The sequence below is a fragment of the Eucyclogobius newberryi genome, unplaced genomic scaffold (assembly GCF_026437365.1).
Source record: "Eucyclogobius newberryi isolate DKJ021-1_F unplaced genomic scaffold, fEucNew1.0.hap1 SCAF_4, whole genome shotgun sequence".
NCBI classification, from domain to species: domain Eukaryota; kingdom Metazoa; phylum Chordata; class Actinopteri; order Gobiiformes; family Gobiidae; genus Eucyclogobius; species Eucyclogobius newberryi.
Window position 1 is genome coordinate 42,363,664 of NW_027316056.1, and position 17,459 is coordinate 42,381,122.

The following is a 17,459-nucleotide window of genomic DNA, read 5'->3' on the forward strand; positions in this document are numbered from 1 at the left end:
GATTAAACCAGGACTAAACCAGGTCTAAACCAGGACTAAACCAGGACTAAACCAGGTCTAAACCAGGTCTAAACCAGGTCTAAACCAGGACTAAACCAGGTCTAAACCAGGACTAAACCAGGTCTAAACCAGGATTAAACCAGGACTAAACCAGGTCTAAACCAGGTCCAAACCAGGTCTAAACCAGGACTAAACCAGGTCTAAACCAGGACTAAACCAGGTCTAAACCAGGTCTAAACCAGGTCTAAACCAGGACTAAACCAGGTCTAAACCAGGACTAAACCAGGTCTAAACCAGGATTAAACCAGGACTAAACCAGGACTAAACCAGGACTAAACCAGGTCTAAACCAGGACTAAACCAGGACTAAACCAGGTCTAAACCAGGATTAAACCAGGACTAAACCAGGTCTAAACCAGGACTAAACCAGGTCTAAACCAGGTCTAAACCAGGACTAAACCAGGTCTCACCTGCAGCTCGCTCCGCTCCGCGTCCCACTCGTGTCTCTCCCGCACGAAACTCGCCCACTGCCGCTGGAGGAAGCGCAGCGCCCCCGGGAGACTGTACAGAGCCCGGGCCGCGTCTCCGGCTCCGGGCAGCGGGGGCTTGCCGCAGCCCGGGAAAAGCACCGCGGGCCCGGCTTGTTCGTCCATGGCAGCACCGGGAGCCTGGAGCTGATGCACGCCGCCTCAGAGAGCTGCTGATGCGGGTGAAGAGCAGGGATGTGCCGCCCGCCTCCGCCGCCTCCGCCTGGACCAGCGGCAAGAGCGGCGCATCCGGTGTGCGCCTTCAAAATAAAAGCTAACAAACTCTACCGGAAATAGAGTTGCTCAGAAAGCTGTTATTTCTGCTCAACTGTGATTGAATAATCAAAGTGACAATGTAACGTTCTTGAGGAACGAGAAAATCAAGCAGCACAAAAAGAACATAAAAATAAGTGAGATAAATTCAAACGTAAGAATTGCTCAACATTAGCTGAGGTGTGAAGCTAACTGGAGGCACTGCTCTGTCTGAAGCTCAAGTTAAGACGTTAACTTAAGCTTTGTTTGAACACAATCTGACCATAAAGAACTGACCTATGAAACTACAACAGGAGAGATGGTGTGTGCTGTTAAACAAGTTCTGTGTTTCGTAAGCTAGTATTAGCTTTAGCGTTAGCATTAGCACTAGCATTAGCCAGCATTCGCATGTTTTGAGTCAACCACGGGGTCATGAACCAGGACAATGTGTTGAAATTTAGATTATGTTGTCTGTCTTAAGGTGGAGGGGGAACCAGCTCGCCTGCACAGTGTCTTAAGGTGGAGGGGGAACCAGCTCGCCTGCACAGTGTCTTAAGGTGGAGGGGGAACCAGCTCGCCTGCACAGTGTCTTAATGTGGAGGGGGAACCAGCTCGTCTACGCAGTGTCTTAAGGTGGAGGGGGAACCAGCTCGCCTGAGCAGTGTCTTAAGGTGGAGGGGGAACCAGCTTACCTGAGCAGTGTCTTAAGGTGGAGGGGGAAACACCGTCTGGTCCAGCAGCTTTTCGAGGGTTAGATTTCCAAAATAATCTTTTTTACATCCCGTAAGAAGAAGAAGAAGAAGCTAAAGTGTGTTAGCCTTTAGCTCTGAGACAAAACACTTTCAAAAACACGGAGGCTTCACATTACAGGGGCCGTAAAATGTGAACCTGCTGCTGGAACTCGCTCTGTCACTGCTTTTTATTTGAGACTCTGCGAATTCTGAGAACGAACATAACGAGAAGGGCCCATGGTGTAAATGGCCCATGGTGTAGAGGGCCCATGGTGGAAAGGGCCTATGTTGTAAAGGGCCCATGGTGTAAAGGGCCTATGTTGTAAATGGCCCATGGTGTAGAGGGCCCATGGTGGAAAGGGCCTATGTTGTAAAGGGCCCATGGTGTAAAGGGTCCATGTTGTAAAGGGCCCATGGTGTAAAGGGTCCATGTTGTAAAGGGCCCATGGTGTAAAGGGCCTATGGTGTAAAGGGCCCATGTTGTAAAGGGCCCATGGTGTAAAGGGCCCATGGTGTAAAGGGCCCATGGTGTAAAGGGCCCATGTTGTAAAGGGCCCATGGTGTAAAGGGCCCATGTTGTAAAGGGCCCATGGTGTAAAGGGCCCATGGTGTAAAGGGCCCATGTTGTAAAGGGCCCATGGTGTAAAGGGTCCATGTTGTAAAGGGCCCATGGTGTAAAGGGCCCATGTTGTAAAGGGCCCATGGTGTAAAGGGCCCATGGTGTAAAGGGCCCATGGTGTAAAGGGCCCATGTTGTAAAGGGCCCATGGTGTAAAGGGCCCATGGTGTAAAGGGCCCATGTTGTAAAGGGCCCATGGTGTAAAGGGTCCATGTTGTAAAGGGCCCATGGTGTAAAGGGCCCATGTTGTAAAGGGCCCATGGTGTAAAGGGCCCATGGTGTAAAGGGCCCATGTTGTAAAGGGCCCATGGTGTAAAGGGCCCATGTTGTAAAGGGCCCATGGTGTAAAGGGTCCATGTTGTAAAGGGCCCATGGTGTAAAGGGCCCATGGTGTAAAGGGCCCATGGTGTAAAGGGCCCATGTTGTAAAGGGCCCATGTTGTAAGATAAGATAATCCTTTAATGTCACACAAGGGGAAATTTCGTTGTTGCACTGCAGTAGAAACAGGAGGAAAGGACAGATTAGAGGAAGTTTCAAACACACTCTTAATAGAAGAAAACCTCTTATGAACAAAACTCCTCTCCTCTCTTAATAGAGAATGGAGGGGGGGAAATAAAATAAAATATATAATAAAAATACAAAATAAAGATACAAATCAGATAATAATAATGATAAAATAATGATAATAAAATAAAGTAAAAATAACTAGCACAAGACTAGGTAATACTATTAGCAGGTAAGTAAACCGTATAAAAAAACAAAATAGAACACTCTTATTTACAGGTATTGCACATGAATATGATGGTATTGCACATGGTTATATCAGTATTGCACATGCTCAGGACTAACAGTGTTTGTTATAAAGTGACAGCAGCAGAAGGAAAGACCTGCGAAACCTTTCCTTCACACAGCGAGGGTGGATCAGTCTGTCACTGAAGCTGCTCTCCAGAGCGGACAGAGTGTCCTGCAGGGGACAGAGTGTCCTGCAAGGGGACAGAGTGTCCTGCAGGGGACAGAGTGTCCTGCAGGGGACAGAGTGTCCTGCAGGGGGTGACACTCATGGTCCAGCATAGATGTGAATTTAGCCAGGACCCTTCTGTCCCCCACCTCCTGCACTGGGTCCAGAGGACAGTCCAGGATGGAGCTGGACTTCTTGATGACTTTGTCCAGGGCCGATGTTGTAAAGGGCCCATGTTGTAAAGGGCCCATGTTGTAAAGGGCCCATGGTGTAAAGGACCCATGTTGTAAAGGGCCCATGTTGTAAAGGGCCCATGTTGTAAAGGGCCCATGGTGTAAAGGACCCATGTTGTAAAGGGCCCATGTTGTAAAGGGCCCATGTTGTAAAGGGCCCATGTTGTAAAGGGCCCATGTTGTGAACCATTTCTCGCCTCTCAAACGTGTTTGAGCTTCACCAAAGTGTAAAAGTGTCATATTTCTGTAAATGAGTGTAAAAAGCGTTAAAAATGTTAAAAGCGTTAAAAAATTTAAAAGCGTTAAAAGCGTTAAAAATGTTAAAAGCGTTAAAAGCGTTAAAAGCATTAAAAGCATTACAAATTTTAGAAGCGTTAAAAGCGTTAAAAGCGTTAAAAACGTTAAAAATGTTAAAAGCGTTAAAAATGTTGGAAGCGTTAAAAGTGTTAAAAGCGTAAAAAAATTTAAAAGCGTTAAAAGCGTTAAAAATGTTAAAAGCGTTAAAAGCGTTAAAAGCATTAAAAGCATTACAAATTTTAGAAGCGTTAAAAGCGTTAAAAGCGTTAAAAACGTTAAAAATGTTAAAAGCGTTAAAAATGTTGGAAGCGTTAAAAGTGTTAAAAGCGTTAAAAGCGTTAAAAGCGTTAAAAGTGTTAAAAATGTTAAAAATGTTAAAAGCGTTAAAAGTGTTAAAAGTGTTAAAAGTGTTAAAAATGTTAAAGGTTAAGTGTTAAAAATGTTAAAAATGTTAAAAGCGTTAAAAGTGTTAAAAATGTTAAAAATGTTAAAAGCGTTAAAAGTGTTAAAAACGTTAAAAATGTTAAAAGCGTTAAAAATGTTGGAAGTGTTAAAAGCGTTAAAAGCGTTAAAAGCGTTAAAAGCGTTAAAAGCGTTAAAAGTGTTAAAAATGTTAAAAATGTTAAAAGCGTTAAAAGTGTTAAAAATGTTAAAAATGTTAAAAGCGTTAAAAGTGTTAAAAATGTTAAAAATGTTAAAAGCGTTAAAAGTGTTAAAAATGTTAAAAATGTTAAAAGCGTTAAAAGTGTTAAAAATGTTAAAAATGTTAAAAGCGTTAAAAGTGTTAAAAGTGTTAAAAATGTTAAAAGCGTTAAAAGTGTTAAAAATGTTAAAAAGCGTTAAAAGTGTTAAAAATGTTAAAAATGTTAAAAGCGTTAAAAGCGTTAAAAGCATTAAAAGCATTACAAATTTTAGAAGCGTTAAAAGCGTTAAAAGCGTTAAAAACGTTAAAAATGTTAAAAGCGTTAAAAATGTTGGAAGCGTTAAAAGTGTTAAAAGCGTTAAAAAATTTAAAAGCGTTAAAAGCGTTAAAAATGTTAAAAGCGTTAAAAGCGTTAAAAGCATTAAAAGCATTACAAATTTTAGAAGCGTTAAAAGCGTTAAAAACTTTAAAAATGTTAAAAGCGTTAAAAATGTTGGAAGCGTTAAAAGTGTTAAAAGCGTTAAAAGCGTTAAAAGCGTTAAAAGTGTTAAAAATGTTAAAAATGTTAAAAGCGTTAAAAGTGTTAAAAGTGTTAAAAGTGTTAAAAATGTTAAGTGTTAAGTGTTAAAAATGTTAAAAATGTTAAAAGCGTTAAAAGTGTTAAAAATGTTAAAAATGTTAAAAGCGTTAAAAGTGTTAAAAACGTTAAAAATGTTAAAAGCGTTAAAAATGTTGGAAGTGTTAAAAGTGTTAAAAGCGTTAAAAGCGTTAAAAGCGTTAAAAGCGTTAAAAGTGTTAAAAATGTTAAAAATGTTAAAAGCGTTAAAAGTGTTAAAAATGTTAAAAATGTTAAAAGCGTTAAAAGTGTTAAAAATGTTAAAAATGTTAAAAGTGTTAAAAATGTTAAAAATGTTAAAAGCGTTAAAAGTGTTAAAAATGTTAAAAGCGTTAAAAGTGTTAAAAGTGTTAAAAATGTTAAAAGCGTCAAAAGTGTTAAAAATGTTAAAAAGCGTTAAAAGTGTTAAACATGTTAAAAATGTTAAAAGCGTTTAAAGTGTTAAAAATGTTAAAAGCGTTAAAAGTGTTAAAAGTGTTAAAAGTGTTAAAAATGTTAAAAGTGTTAAAAATGTTAAAAGTGTTAAAAATGTTAAAAGCGTTAAAGTGTTAAAAGTGTTAAAAATGTTAAAAGCTTAAAGTGTTAAAAGTGTTAAAAATGTTAAAAGCGTTAAAAGTGTTAAAAGTGTTAAAATGTTAAAAGCGTTAAAAGTGTTAAAAGTGTTAAAAATGTTAAAAGCGTTAAAAGCGTTAAAAATGTTAAAAGTGTTGAAAATGTTAAAAGCGTTAAAAGTGTTAAAAGTGTTAAAAATGTTAAAAGCGTTAAAAGCGTTAAAAATGTTAAAAATGTTAAAAATGTTAAAAGTGTTAAAAGTGTTAAAAATGTTAAAAGCGTTAAAGTGTTAAAAGTGTTAAAAATGTTAAAAGCGTTAAAAGTGTTAAAAGTGTTAAAATGTTAAAAGCGTTAAAAGTGTTAAAAGTGTTAAAAATGTTAAAAGCGTTAAAAGCGTTAAAAATGTTAAAAGCGTTAAAAACGTTAAAAATGTTAAAAGCGTTAAAAATGTTGGAAGTGTTAAAAGTGTTAAAAGCGTTAAAAGCGTTAAAAGTGTTAAAAATGTTAAAAATGTTAAAAGCGTTAAAAGTGTTAAAAATGTTAAAAATGTTAAAAGCGTTAAAAGTGTTAAAAATGTTAAAAATGTTAAAAGCGTTAAAAGTGTTAAAAACGTTAAAAATGTTAAAAGCGTTAAAAATGTTGGAAGTGTTAAAAGTGTTAAAAGCGTTAAAAGCGTTAAAAGCGTTAAAAGTGTTAAAAATGTTAAAAATGTTAAAAGCGTTAAAAGTGTTAAAAATGTTAAAAATGTTAAAAGCGTTAAAAGTGTTAAAAATGTTAAAAAGCGTTAAAAGTGTTAAAAATGTTAAAAATGTTAAAAAGCGTTAAAAGTGTTAAAAATGTTAAAAGCGTTAAAAGTGTTAAAAGTGTTAAAAGTGTTAAAAATGTTAAAAGTGTTAAAAATGTTAAAAGCGTTAAAGTGTTAAAAGTGTTAAAAATGTTAAAAGCTTAAAGTGTTAAAAGTGTTAAAAATGTTAAAAGCGTTAAAAGTGTTAAAAGTGTTAAAATGTTAAAAGCGTTAAAAGTGTTAAAAGTGTTAAAAATGTTAAAAGCGTTAAAAGCGTTAAAAATGTTAAAAGCGTTAAAAGTGTTAAAAATGTTAAAAGTGTTGAAAATGTTAAAAGCGTTAAAAGTGTTAAAAGTGTTAAAAATGTTAAAAATGTTAAAAGTGTTGAAAATGTTAAAAGCGTTAAAAGTGTTAAAAGTGTTAAAAATGTTAAAAATGTTAAAAATGTTGGAAGTGTTAAAAGTGTTAAAAGCGTTAAAAGCGTTAAAAATGTTAAAAGCGTTAAAAATGTTGGAAGTGTTAAAAGTGTTAAAAGCGTTAAAAGCGTTAAAAGCGTTAAAAGTGTTAAAAATGTTAAAAGCGTTAAAAATGTTGGAAGTGTTAAAAGTGTTAAAAGCGTTAAAAGCGTTAAAAGCGTTAAAAGTGTTAAAAATGTTAAAAGCGTTAAAAATGTTGGAAGTGTTAAAAGTGTTAAAAGTGTTAAAAGCGTTAAAAGCGTTAAAAGCGTTAAAAGTGTTAAAAGTGTTAAAAATGTTAAAAGCGTTAAAAATGTTGGAAGTGTTAAAAGTGTTAAAAGCGTTAAAAGCGTTAAAAGCGTTAAAAGTGTTAAAAATGTTAAAAATGTTAAAAGCGTTAAAAGTGTTAAAAATGTTAAAAATGTTAAAAGCGTTAAAAGTGTTAAAAATGTTAAAAATGTTAAAAGCGTTAAAAGTGTTAAAAGTGTTAAAAATGTTAAAAGCGTTAAAAGTGTTAAAAATGTTAAAAAGCGTTAAAAGTGTTAAAAATGTTAAAAATGTTAAAAGCGTTTAAAGTGTTAAAAATGTTAAAAGCGTTAAAAGTGTTAAAAGTGTTAAAAGTGTTAAAAATGTTAAAAGTGTTAAAAATGTTAAAAGCGTTAAAGTGTTAAAAGTGTTAAAAATGTTAAAAGCTTAAAGTGTTAAAAGTGTTAAAAATGTTAAAAGCGTTAAAAGTGTTAAAAGTGTTAAAATGTTAAAAGCGTTAAAAGTGTTAAAAGTGTTAAAAATGTTAAAAGCGTTAAAAGCGTTAAAAATGTTAAAAGCGTTAAAAGTGTTAAAAATGTTAAAAGTGTTGAAAATGTTAAAAGCGTTAAAAGCGTTAAAAATGTTAAAAGCGTTAAAAGCGTTAAAAGCATTAAAAGCATTACAAATTTTAGAAGCGTTAAAAGCGTTAAAAGCGTTAAAAACGTTAAAAATGTTAAAAGCGTTAAAAATGTTGGAAGCGTTAAAAGTGTTAAAAGCGTTAAAAGCGTTAAAAGCGTTAAAAGTGTTAAAAATGTTAAAAGCGTTAAAAGTGTTAAAAACGTTAAAAATGTTAAAAGCGTTAAAAATGTTGGAAGTGTTAAAAGCGTTAAAAGCGTTAAAAGCGTTAAAAGCGTTAAAAGTGTTAAAAATGTTAAAAATGTTAAAAGCGTTAAAAGTGTTAAAAATGTTAAAAATGTTAAAAGCGTTAAAAGTGTTAAAAATGTTAAAAATGTTAAAAGCGTTAAAAGTGTTAAAAATGTTAAAAATGTTAAAAGCGTTAAAAGTGTTAAAAATGTTAAAAATGTTAAAAGCGTTAAAAGTGTTAAAAGTGTTAAAAATGTTAAAAGCGTTAAAAGTGTTAAAAATGTTAAAAATGTTAAAAGCGTTAAAAGCGTTAAAAGCATTAAAAGCATTACAAATTTTAGAAGCGTTAAAAGCGTTAAAAGCGTTAAAAACGTTAAAATGTTAAAAGCGTTAAAAATGTTGGAAGCGTTAAAAGTGTTAAAAGCGTTAAAAAATTTAAAAGCGTTAAAAGCGTTAAAAATGTTAAAAGCGTTAAAAGCGTTAAAAGCATTAAAAGCATTACAAATTTTAGAAGCGTTAAAAGCGTTAAAAACGTTAAAAATGTTAAAAGCGTTAAAAATGTTGGAAGCGTTAAAAGTGTTAAAAGCGTTAAAAGCGTTAAAAGCGTTAAAAGTGTTAAAAATGTTAAAAATGTTAAAAGCGTTAAAAGTGTTAAAAGTGTTAAAAGTGTTAAAAATGTTAAGTGTTAAGTGTTAAAAATGTTAAAAATGTTAAAAGCGTTAAAAGTGTTAAAAATGTTAAAAATGTTAAAAGCGTTAAAAGTGTTAAAAACGTTAAAAATGTTAAAAGCGTTAAAAATGTTGGAAGTGTTAAAAGTGTTAAAAGCGTTAAAAGCGTTAAAAGCGTTAAAAGCGTTAAAAGTGTTAAAAATGTTAAAAATGTTAAAAGCGTTAAAAGTGTTAAAAGTGTTAAAAGTGTTAAAAATGTTAAGTGTTAAGTGTTAAAAATGTTAAAAATGTTAAAAGCGTTAAAAGTGTTAAAAATGTTAAAAATGTTAAAAGCGTTAAAAGTGTTAAAAACGTTAAAAATGTTAAAAGCGTTAAAAATGTTGGAAGTGTTAAAAGTGTTAAAAGCGTTAAAAGCGTTAAAAGCGTTAAAAGCGTTAAAAGTGTTAAAAATGTTAAAAATGTTAAAAGCGTTAAAAGTGTTAAAAATGTTAAAAATGTTAAAAGCGTTAAAAGTGTTAAAAATGTTAAAAATGTTAAAAGTGTTAAAAATGTTAAAAATGTTAAAAGCGTTAAAAGTGTTAAAAATGTTAAAAGCGTTAAAAGTGTTAAAAGTGTTAAAAATGTTAAAAGCGTCAAAAGTGTTAAAAATGTTAAAAAGCGTTAAAAGTGTTAAACATGTTAAAAATGTTAAAAGCGTTTAAAGTGTTAAAAATGTTAAAAGCGTTAAAAGTGTTAAAAGTGTTAAAAGTGTTAAAAATGTTAAAAGTGTTAAAAATGTTAAAAGCGTTAAAGTGTTAAAAGTGTTAAAAATGTTAAAAGCTTAAAGTGTTAAAAGTGTTAAAAATGTTAAAAGCGTTAAAAGTGTTAAAAGTGTTAAAATGTTAAAAGCGTTAAAAGTGTTAAAAGTGTTAAAAATGTTAAAAGCGTTAAAAGCGTTAAAAATGTTAAAAGCGTTAAAAGTGTTAAAAATGTTAAAAGTGTTGAAAATGTTAAAAGCGTTAAAAGTGTTAAAAGTGTTAAAAATGTTAAAAGCGTTAAAAGCGTTAAAAATGTTAAAAATGTTAAAAATGTTAAAAGTGTTAAAAGTGTTAAAAATGTTAAAAGCGTTAAAGTGTTAAAAGTGTTAAAAATGTTAAAAGCGTTAAAAGTGTTAAAAGTGTTAAAATGTTAAAAGCGTTAAAAGTGTTAAAAGTGTTAAAAATGTTAAAAGCGTTAAAAGCGTTAAAAATGTTAAAAGCGTTAAAAACGTTAAAAATGTTAAAAGCGTTAAAAATGTTGGAAGTGTTAAAAGTGTTAAAAGCGTTAAAAGCGTTAAAAGTGTTAAAAATGTTAAAAATGTTAAAAGCGTTAAAAGTGTTAAAAATGTTAAAAATGTTAAAAGCGTTAAAAGTGTTAAAAATGTTAAAAATGTTAAAAGCGTTAAAAGTGTTAAAAACGTTAAAAATGTTAAAAGCGTTAAAAATGTTGGAAGTGTTAAAAGTGTTAAAAGCGTTAAAAGCGTTAAAAGTGTTAAAAATGTTAAAAATGTTAAAAGCGTTAAGTGTTAAAAATGTTAAAAATGTTAAAAGCGTTAAAAGTGTTAAAAATGTTAAAAAGCGTTAAAAGTGTTAAAAATGTTAAAAATGTTAAAAGCGTTTAAAGTGTTAAAAATGTTAAAAGCGTTAAAAGTGTTAAAAGTGTTAAAAGTGTTAAAAATGTTAAAAGTGTTAAAAATGTTAAAAGCGTTAAAGTGTTAAAAGTGTTAAAAATGTTAAAAGCTTAAAGTGTTAAAAGTGTTAAAAATGTTAAAAGCGTTAAAAGTGTTAAAAGTGTTAAAATGTTAAAAGCGTTAAAAGTGTTAAAAGTGTTAAAAATGTTAAAAGCGTTAAAAGCGTTAAAAATGTTAAAAGCGTTAAAAGTGTTAAAAATGTTAAAAGTGTTGAAAATGTTAAAAGCGTTAAAAGTGTTAAAAGTGTTAAAAATGTTAAAAATGTTAAAAGTGTTGAAAATGTTAAAAGCGTTAAAAGTGTTAAAAGTGTTAAAAATGTTAAAAATGTTAAAAATGTTGGAAGTGTTAAAAGTGTTAAAAGCGTTAAAAGCGTTAAAAATGTTAAAAGCGTTAAAAATGTTGGAAGTGTTAAAAGTGTTAAAAGCGTTAAAAGCGTTAAAAGCGTTAAAAGTGTTAAAAATGTTAAAAGCGTTAAAAATGTTGGAAGTGTTAAAAGTGTTAAAAGCGTTAAAAGCGTTAAAAGCGTTAAAAGTGTTAAAAATGTTAAAAGCGTAAAAAATGTTGGAAGTGTTAAAAGTGTTAAAAGTGTTAAAAGCGTTAAAAGCGTTAAAAGCGTTAAAAGTGTTAAAAGTGTTAAAAATGTTAAAAGCGTTAAAAATGTTGGAAGTGTTAAAAGTGTTAAAAGCGTTAAAAGCGTTAAAAGCGTTAAAAGTGTTAAAAATGTTAAAAATGTTAAAAGCGTTAAAAGTGTTAAAAATGTTAAAAATGTTAAAAGCGTTAAAAGTGTTAAAAATGTTAAAAATGTTAAAAGCGTTAAAAGTGTTAAAAATGTTAAAAATGTTAAAAGCGTTAAAAGTGTTAAAAATGTTAAAAATGTTAAAAGCGTTAAAAGTGTTAAAAGTGTTAAAAATGTTAAAAGCGTTAAAAGTGTTAAAAATGTTAAAAAGCGTTAAAAGTGTTAAAAATGTTAAAAATGTTAAAAGCGTTTAAAGTGTTAAAAATGTTAAAAGCGTTAAAAGTGTTAAAAGTGTTAAAAGTGTTAAAAATGTTAAAAGTGTTAAAAATGTTAAAAGCGTTAAAGTGTTAAAAGTGTTAAAAATGTTAAAAGCTTAAAGTGTTAAAAGTGTTAAAAATGTTAAAAGCGTTAAAAGTGTTAAAAGTGTTAAAATGTTAAAAGCGTTAAAAGTGTTAAAAGTGTTAAAAATGTTAAAAGCGTTAAAAGCGTTAAAAATGTTAAAAGCGTTAAAAGTGTTAAAAATGTTAAAAGTGTTGAAAATGTTAAAAGCGTTAAAAGTGTTAAAAGTGTTAAAAATGTTAAAAATGTTAAAAGTGTTGAAAATGTTAAAAGCGTTAAAAGTGTTAAAAGTGTTAAAAATGTTAAAAATGTTAAAAATGTTAAAAATGTTAAAAGCGTTAAAAGTGTTAAGGTTTAGGTGGTGTGACCCCTGTTCTCCAGGACACGCCTCCTGCTCTCCGGGACACGCCCCCTGCGCTCCGGGCCACGCCCCCTTCTCTCCGGGACACGCCCCCTGTGCTCCGGGACACGCCTCCCGCCTCGTGCTCGTGCCCGTCACGCGGCTGTACTTAAGTGGTCTCCGCGCGCGCTCCGTCACTCACCGGGAGCACGAGCACGAGACATGCCGCCGTTTGACCGAACACCGAGCCACAGCGGGAGGCCGTTCAAACAGCGCAAGAGCTTCGGTAAGACCGGGAGGACCGGGAGGACCGGGCGGGACCGGGAGGACCGGGACCGGGAGGATCGAGCGGGAGGACCGGGAGGACCGGGAGGACCGGGAGGACCGGGAGGAGCGGGAGGACCGGGAGGAGCGGGAGGACCGGGAGGAGCGGGAGGACCGGGAGGAGCGGGAGGACCGGGAGGAGCGGGAGGACCGGGAGGAGCGGGAGGACCGGGAGGAGCGGGACCGGGAGGAGCGGGTTTAACACGCGCTCTTCTTTTTCAGCCACGAGGAAACAAGAAGCTGCGGGAATCCGGTCCAAGTTCCCCAACAAGATCCCGGTGAGTCCAGACTTCTCCCGGGACCGGGACCGTCAGACTTTTCGGTCTTACTCTAGAACCGTAAAGCTCTTGGTTCAGGGGCACAAAGTCACGTAATTGGACTTGGCTGAAGTAAATATAAAATCTGGATTAACCAATCACAGCGAAGTGGCCCCGGCTCTGGAATGTTCTGGAATGTTCTGGAATGTTCTGGAATGTTCCGTGTGAACTGTAAATGTCCTGAAAACACGAGATGCAGAAGTGACCACAAAGACCACATTGTCCTGTAACCACGGGCCACAGGCCTCTGGTCCTGGTCTTCCTCTGGTCTCTACCTGGTCTTCCTCTGGTCTCTACCTGGTCTTCCTCTGGTCTCTACCTGGTCTTCCTCTGGTCTCACCTGGTCTTCCTCTGGTCTCTACCTGGTCTTCCTCTGGTCTCTACTGGTCTTCCTCTGGTCTCACCTGGTCTCACCTGGTCTTCCTCTGGTCTCTCCCTGGTCTTCCTCTGGTCTCTCCCTGGTCTTCCTCTGGTCTCTCCCTGGTCTTCCCCTGGTCTTCCCCTGGTCTTCCTCTGGTCTTCCTCTGGTCTTCCCCTGGTCTTCCTCTGGTCTTCCTCTGGTCTCACCTGGTCTTCCTCTGGTCTTCCTCTGGTCTTCCTCTGGTCTCACCTGGTCTTCCTCTGGTCTCACCTGGTCTTCCTCTGGTCTCACCTGGTCTTCCTCTGGTCTCACCTGGTCTTCCTCTGGTCTCTACCTGGTCTTCCTCTGGTCTCTACCTGGTCTTCCTCTGGTCTTCCTCTGGTCTCACCTGGTCTTCCTCTGGTCTCACCTGGTCTTCCTCTGGTCTCTACCTGGTCTTCCTCTGGTCTCTACCTGGTCTTCCTCTGGTCTCCCCTGGTCTTCCTCTGGTCTCCCCTGGTCTTCCTCTGGTCTCCCCTGGTCTTCCTCTGGTCTCACCTGGTCTTCCTCTGGTCTCACCTGGTCTTCCTCTGGTCTCTCCCTGGTCTTCCTCTGGTCTCTCCCTGGTCTCTCCCTGGTCTTCCTCTGGTCTTCCTCTGGTCTTCCTCTGGTCTTCCTCTGGTCTTCCTCTGGTCTCACCTGGTCTTCCTCTGGTCTCTACCTGGTCTTCCTCTGGTCTCTACCTGGTCTTCCTCTGGTCTCTACCTGGTCTTCCTCTGGTCTCTACCTGGTCTTCCTCTGGTCTCTACCTGGTCTTCCTCTGGTCTCACCTGGTCTTCCTCTGGTCTCTACCTGGTCTTCCTCTGGTCTCACCTGGTCTTCCTCTGGTCTCTACCTGGTCTTCCTCTGGTCTCACCTGGTCTTCCTCTGGTCTCACCTGGTCTTCCTCTGGTCTCCCCTGGTCTTCCTCTGGTCTCTCCCTGGTCTTCCTCTGGTCTCCCCTGGTCTTCCTCTGGTCTCCCCTGGTCTTCCTCTGGTCTCCCCTGGTCTTCCTCTGGTCTCCCCTGGTCTTCCTCTGGTCTCCCCTGGTCTTCCTCTGGTCTCTACCTGGTCTTCCTCTGGTCTCACCTGGTCTTCCTCTGGTCTCTACCTGGTCTTCCTCTGGTCTCACCTGGTCTTCCTCTGGTCTCACCTGGTCTTCCTCTGGTCTCCCCTGGTCTTCCTCTGGTCTCTCCCTGGTCTTCCTCTGGTCTCCCCTGGTCTTCCTCTGGTCTCCCCTGGTCTTCCTCTGGTCTCCCCTGGTCTTCCTCTGGTCTCCCCTGGTCTTCCTCTGGTCTCCCCTGGTCTTCCTCTGGTCTCCCCTGGTCTTCCTCTGGTCTCACCTGGTCTTCCTCTGGTCTCACCTGGTCTTCCTCTGGTCTCACCTGGTCTTCCTCTGGTCTCACCTGGTCTTCCTCTGGTCTCACCTGGTCTTCCTCTGGTCTCACCTGGTCTTCCTCTGGTCTCACCTGGTCTTACCTGGTCTTCCTCTGGTCTCACCTGGTCTTCCTCTGGTCTCACCTGGTCTTCCTCTGGTCTCTACCTGGTCTTCCTCTGGTCTCCCCTGGTCTTCCCCTGGTCTCCCCTGGTCTTCCTCTGGTCTCCCCTGGTCTTCCTCTGGTCTCCCCTGGACTTCCTCTGGTCTCACCTGGTCTTCCTCTGGTCTCACCTGGTCTTCCTCTGGTCTCACCTGGTCTTCCTCTGGTCCTTAGGTCATTATTGAACGTTATGAGAAGGAGAAGTTTCTTCCGCCGCTCGACAAGACAAAGTTCCTGGTTCCACACGAGCTCAGCATGACTCAGTTTGTGACCATCATCAGGTGAGAGTGGGCCTGGGTCACTTGGTCTTAGAGGTTTGTTCTTGAACGAACAAGCGCTGAGTCGTGTGTTTAATGTGACCCCCCCTGTCATGTGACCCCCCCCCTGTCATGTGACCCCCCCCTGTCATGTGACCCCCCCCTGTCATGTGACCCCCCTGTCATGTGACACCCCCCTTGTCATGTGACACTCCCCCCCCCGTCATGTGACACTCCCCCCCCCCGTCATGTGACCTCCCCCCCTGTCATGTGACACTCCCCCCCCCCCCCCCCCGTCATGTGGACCTCCCCCCCGTCATGTGACCCCCCTGTCATGTGACCCCCCGTGTCATGTGACCTCTTTCAGGAACCGCATGGCGTTGCTCCCGTCTCAGGCCTTTTATCTTCTGATCAACAACAGCGGATTGACCAGCATGAGCCTGACCATGGCCCAGGTGCTCCTGACGCTCCTCCTCCCTCTGCTCCTCCTGACGCTCCTCCCTCTGCTCCTCCTGACGCCCCCCCTCCCTCTGCTCCTCCTGACGCCCCCCCCTCCCTCTGCTCCTCCTGACGCCCCCCCTCCCTCTGCTCCTCCTGACGCCCCCCCCCTCCCTCTGCTCCTCCTGACGCCCCCCCTCCCTCTGCTCCTCCTGACGCCCCCCCCTCCCTCTGCTCCTCCTGACGCCCCCCCTCCCTCTGCTCCTCCTGACGCCCCCCCCCTCCCTCTGCTCCTCCTGACGCCCCCCCCTCCCTCTGCTCCTCCTGACGCCCCCCCCCTCCCTCTGCTCCTCCAGACGCCCCCCCCCTCCCTCTGCTCCTCCTGACGCCCCCCCCCTCCCTCTGCTCCTCCTGACGCCCCCCCCTCCCCTCCCTCTGCTCCTCCTGACGCCCCCCCCTCCCCTCCCTCTGCTCCTCCTGACGCCCCTCCCCTCCCTCTGCTCCTCCTGACGCCCCCCCCTCCCTCTGCTCCTCCTGACGCCCCCCCCTCCCTCTGCTCCTCCTGACGCCCCCCCCTCCCTCTGCTCCTCCTGACGCCCCCCCTCCCTCTGCTCCTCCTGACGCCCCCCCCCCCTCCCTCTGCTCCTCCTGACGCCCCCCCCTCCCTCTGCTCCTCCTGACGCCCCCCCCTCCATCTGCTCCTCCTGACGCCCCCCCTCCCTCTGCTCCTCCTGACGCCCCCCCCTCCCTCTGCTCCTCCTGACGCCCCCCCCTCCCTCTGCTCCTCCTGACGCCCCCCCTCCCTCTGCTCCTCCTGACGCCCCCCCTGCTCCTCCTGACGCCCCCCCTCCCTCTGCTCCTCCTGACGCCCCCCCCCTCCCTCTGCTCCTCCTGACGCCCCCCCTCCCTCTGCTCCTCCTGACGCCCCCCCCTCCCTCTGCTCCTCCTGACGCCCCCCCTCCCTCTGCTCCTCCTGACGCCCCCCCCCTCCCTCTGCTCCTCCTGACGCCCCCCCCTCCCTCTGCTCCTCCTGACGCCCCCCCCCTCCCTCTGCTCCTCCAGACGCCCCCCCCCTCCCTCTGCTCCTCCTGACGCCCCCCCCCTCCCTCTGCTCCTCCTGACGCCCCCCCCTCCCCTCCCTCTGCTCCTCCTGACGCCCCCCCCTCCCCTCCCTCTGCTCCTCCTGACGCCCCTCCCCTCCCTCTGCTCCTCCTGACGCCCCCCCCTCCCTCTGCTCCTCCTGACGCCCCCCCCTCCCTCTGCTCCTCCTGACGCCCCCCCCTCCCTCTGCTCCTCCTGACGCCCCCCCTCCCTCTGCTCCTCCTGACGCCCCCCCCCCCTCCCTCTGCTCCTCCTGACGCCCCCCCCTCCCTCTGCTCCTCCTGACGCCCCCCCCTCCATCTGCTCCTCCTGACGCCCCCCCTCCCTCTGCTCCTCCTGACGCCCCCCCCTCCCTCTGCTCCTCCTGACGCCCCCCCCTCCCTCTGCTCCTCCTGACGCCCCCCCTCCCTCTGCTCCTCCTGACGCCCCCCCTGCTCCTCCTGACGCCCCCCCTCCCTCTGCTCTAACATTTGTAAAATGAAGATTAAAATCATAAATATTTAACATTATAATGATCTTTAAAGTTAAATATAAAAAGTGAAGCATCTGGATTATGTCATGTGACCTTTGACCTCACAAGTGCTCTTTGTCTGCTTCAGGTTTATAAAGAGCATCAGGACGAGGACGGCTTTGTTTACATGACCTACGCCTCACAGGAGATGTTTGGATCCTGACCTGTGACCTCTGACCTCGCACTGAACCGTCGCCTCACAGGAGATGTTTGGATCCTGACCTGTGACCTCTGACCTCGCAGTGAACCGTCGCCTCACAGGAGATGTTTGGATCCTGACCTGTGACCTCTGACCTCGCACTGAACCGTCGCCTCACAGGAGATGTTTGGATCCTGACCTGTGACCTCTGACCTCGCAGTGAACCGTCGCCTCACAGGAGATGTTTGGATCCTGACCTGTGACCTCTGACCTCGCACTGAACCGTCGCCTCACAGGAGATGTTTGGATCCTGACCTGTGACCTCTGACCTCGCACTGAACCGTCGCCTCACAGGAGATGTTTGGATCCTGACCTGTGACCTCTGACCTCGCAGTGAACCGTCGCCTCACAGGAGATGTTTGGATCCTGACCTGTGACCTCTGACCTCGCACTGAACCGTCGCCTCACAGGAGATGTTTGGATCCTGACCTGTGACCTCTGACCTCGCACTGAACAGACTCTGTACATATGAAAACAAAGTGTAAATATTGTAAATGAAATGTGTGATTTTAATGTGAAACTAATAAATCTCGTGTTTAACTGTCACAGGAGTGAAGTGTCGGGTGGGAGGGCATCTGTGGTTTAAACGACCGGAAGTGGAGCTGGATCCCTCTGTGATGTCATGAGTATGTTCAAAGGGGAGGGGGCGTGTTAAAGGTGCAGGGGCGGGGCTGAAACCGGAAAGAGACTGTTCTCTAAAGACACCGGAAGTGATTTAAAGAAACACTCTGGAAGGTTAAAAGCTCTGAAAAGTCTGATACGGGACCTTTAAACCTCCATTTGTGTTTAGTTTGTGCTACCTCCCCTTTAACTCGCCTTTAAACCATCT

At 41.1% G+C, this 17,459-nt stretch overlaps 2 protein-coding genes across 2 annotated transcripts in view; one reads left to right on the forward strand and one right to left on the reverse strand.

Moving 5' to 3' along the window:
* Positions 1–763, reverse strand: part of strn (striatin, calmodulin binding protein) — a 94,482-nt gene extending 93,719 nt beyond the window's left edge. Inside the window, exon 1 of the mRNA XM_072463485.1 lies at positions 470–763. Coding sequence (XP_072319586.1) covers positions 470–652 — 183 coding nt within the window. The 5' untranslated portion in view covers positions 653–763. The remainder of the gene's footprint in view (positions 1–469) is intronic.
* A 10,967-nt stretch (positions 764–11,730) lies between these two features.
* map1lc3c (microtubule-associated protein 1 light chain 3 gamma) lies at positions 11,731–16,634 on the forward strand. Its single transcript, XM_072463510.1, has 5 exons — positions 11,731–11,852; positions 12,113–12,168; positions 14,299–14,405; positions 14,749–14,836; positions 16,520–16,634. Exons 1-5 carry the CDS (start codon positions 11,789–11,791, stop codon positions 16,592–16,594), a joined length of 390 nt encoding a protein of 129 aa, XP_072319611.1. The 5' UTR covers positions 11,731–11,788; the 3' UTR covers positions 16,595–16,634.
* The last annotated feature ends 825 nt before the right edge of the window (positions 16,635–17,459 follow it).

Excerpts from the sequence above, each read along its gene's own strand:
- map1lc3c (XM_072463510.1), top strand. The coding sequence starts at position 11,789 with ATGCCGCCGTTTGACCGAACACCGAGCCACAGCGGGAGGCCGTTCAAA. Across the intron at positions 12,169-14,298 it reads AGTTCCCCAACAAGATCCCG|GTCATTATTGAACGTTATGA; the intron begins GTGAGTCCAGAC and ends TCTGGTCCTTAG. Across the intron at positions 14,837-16,519 it reads TGAGCCTGACCATGGCCCAG|GTTTATAAAGAGCATCAGGA; the intron begins GTGCTCCTGACG and ends TGTCTGCTTCAG.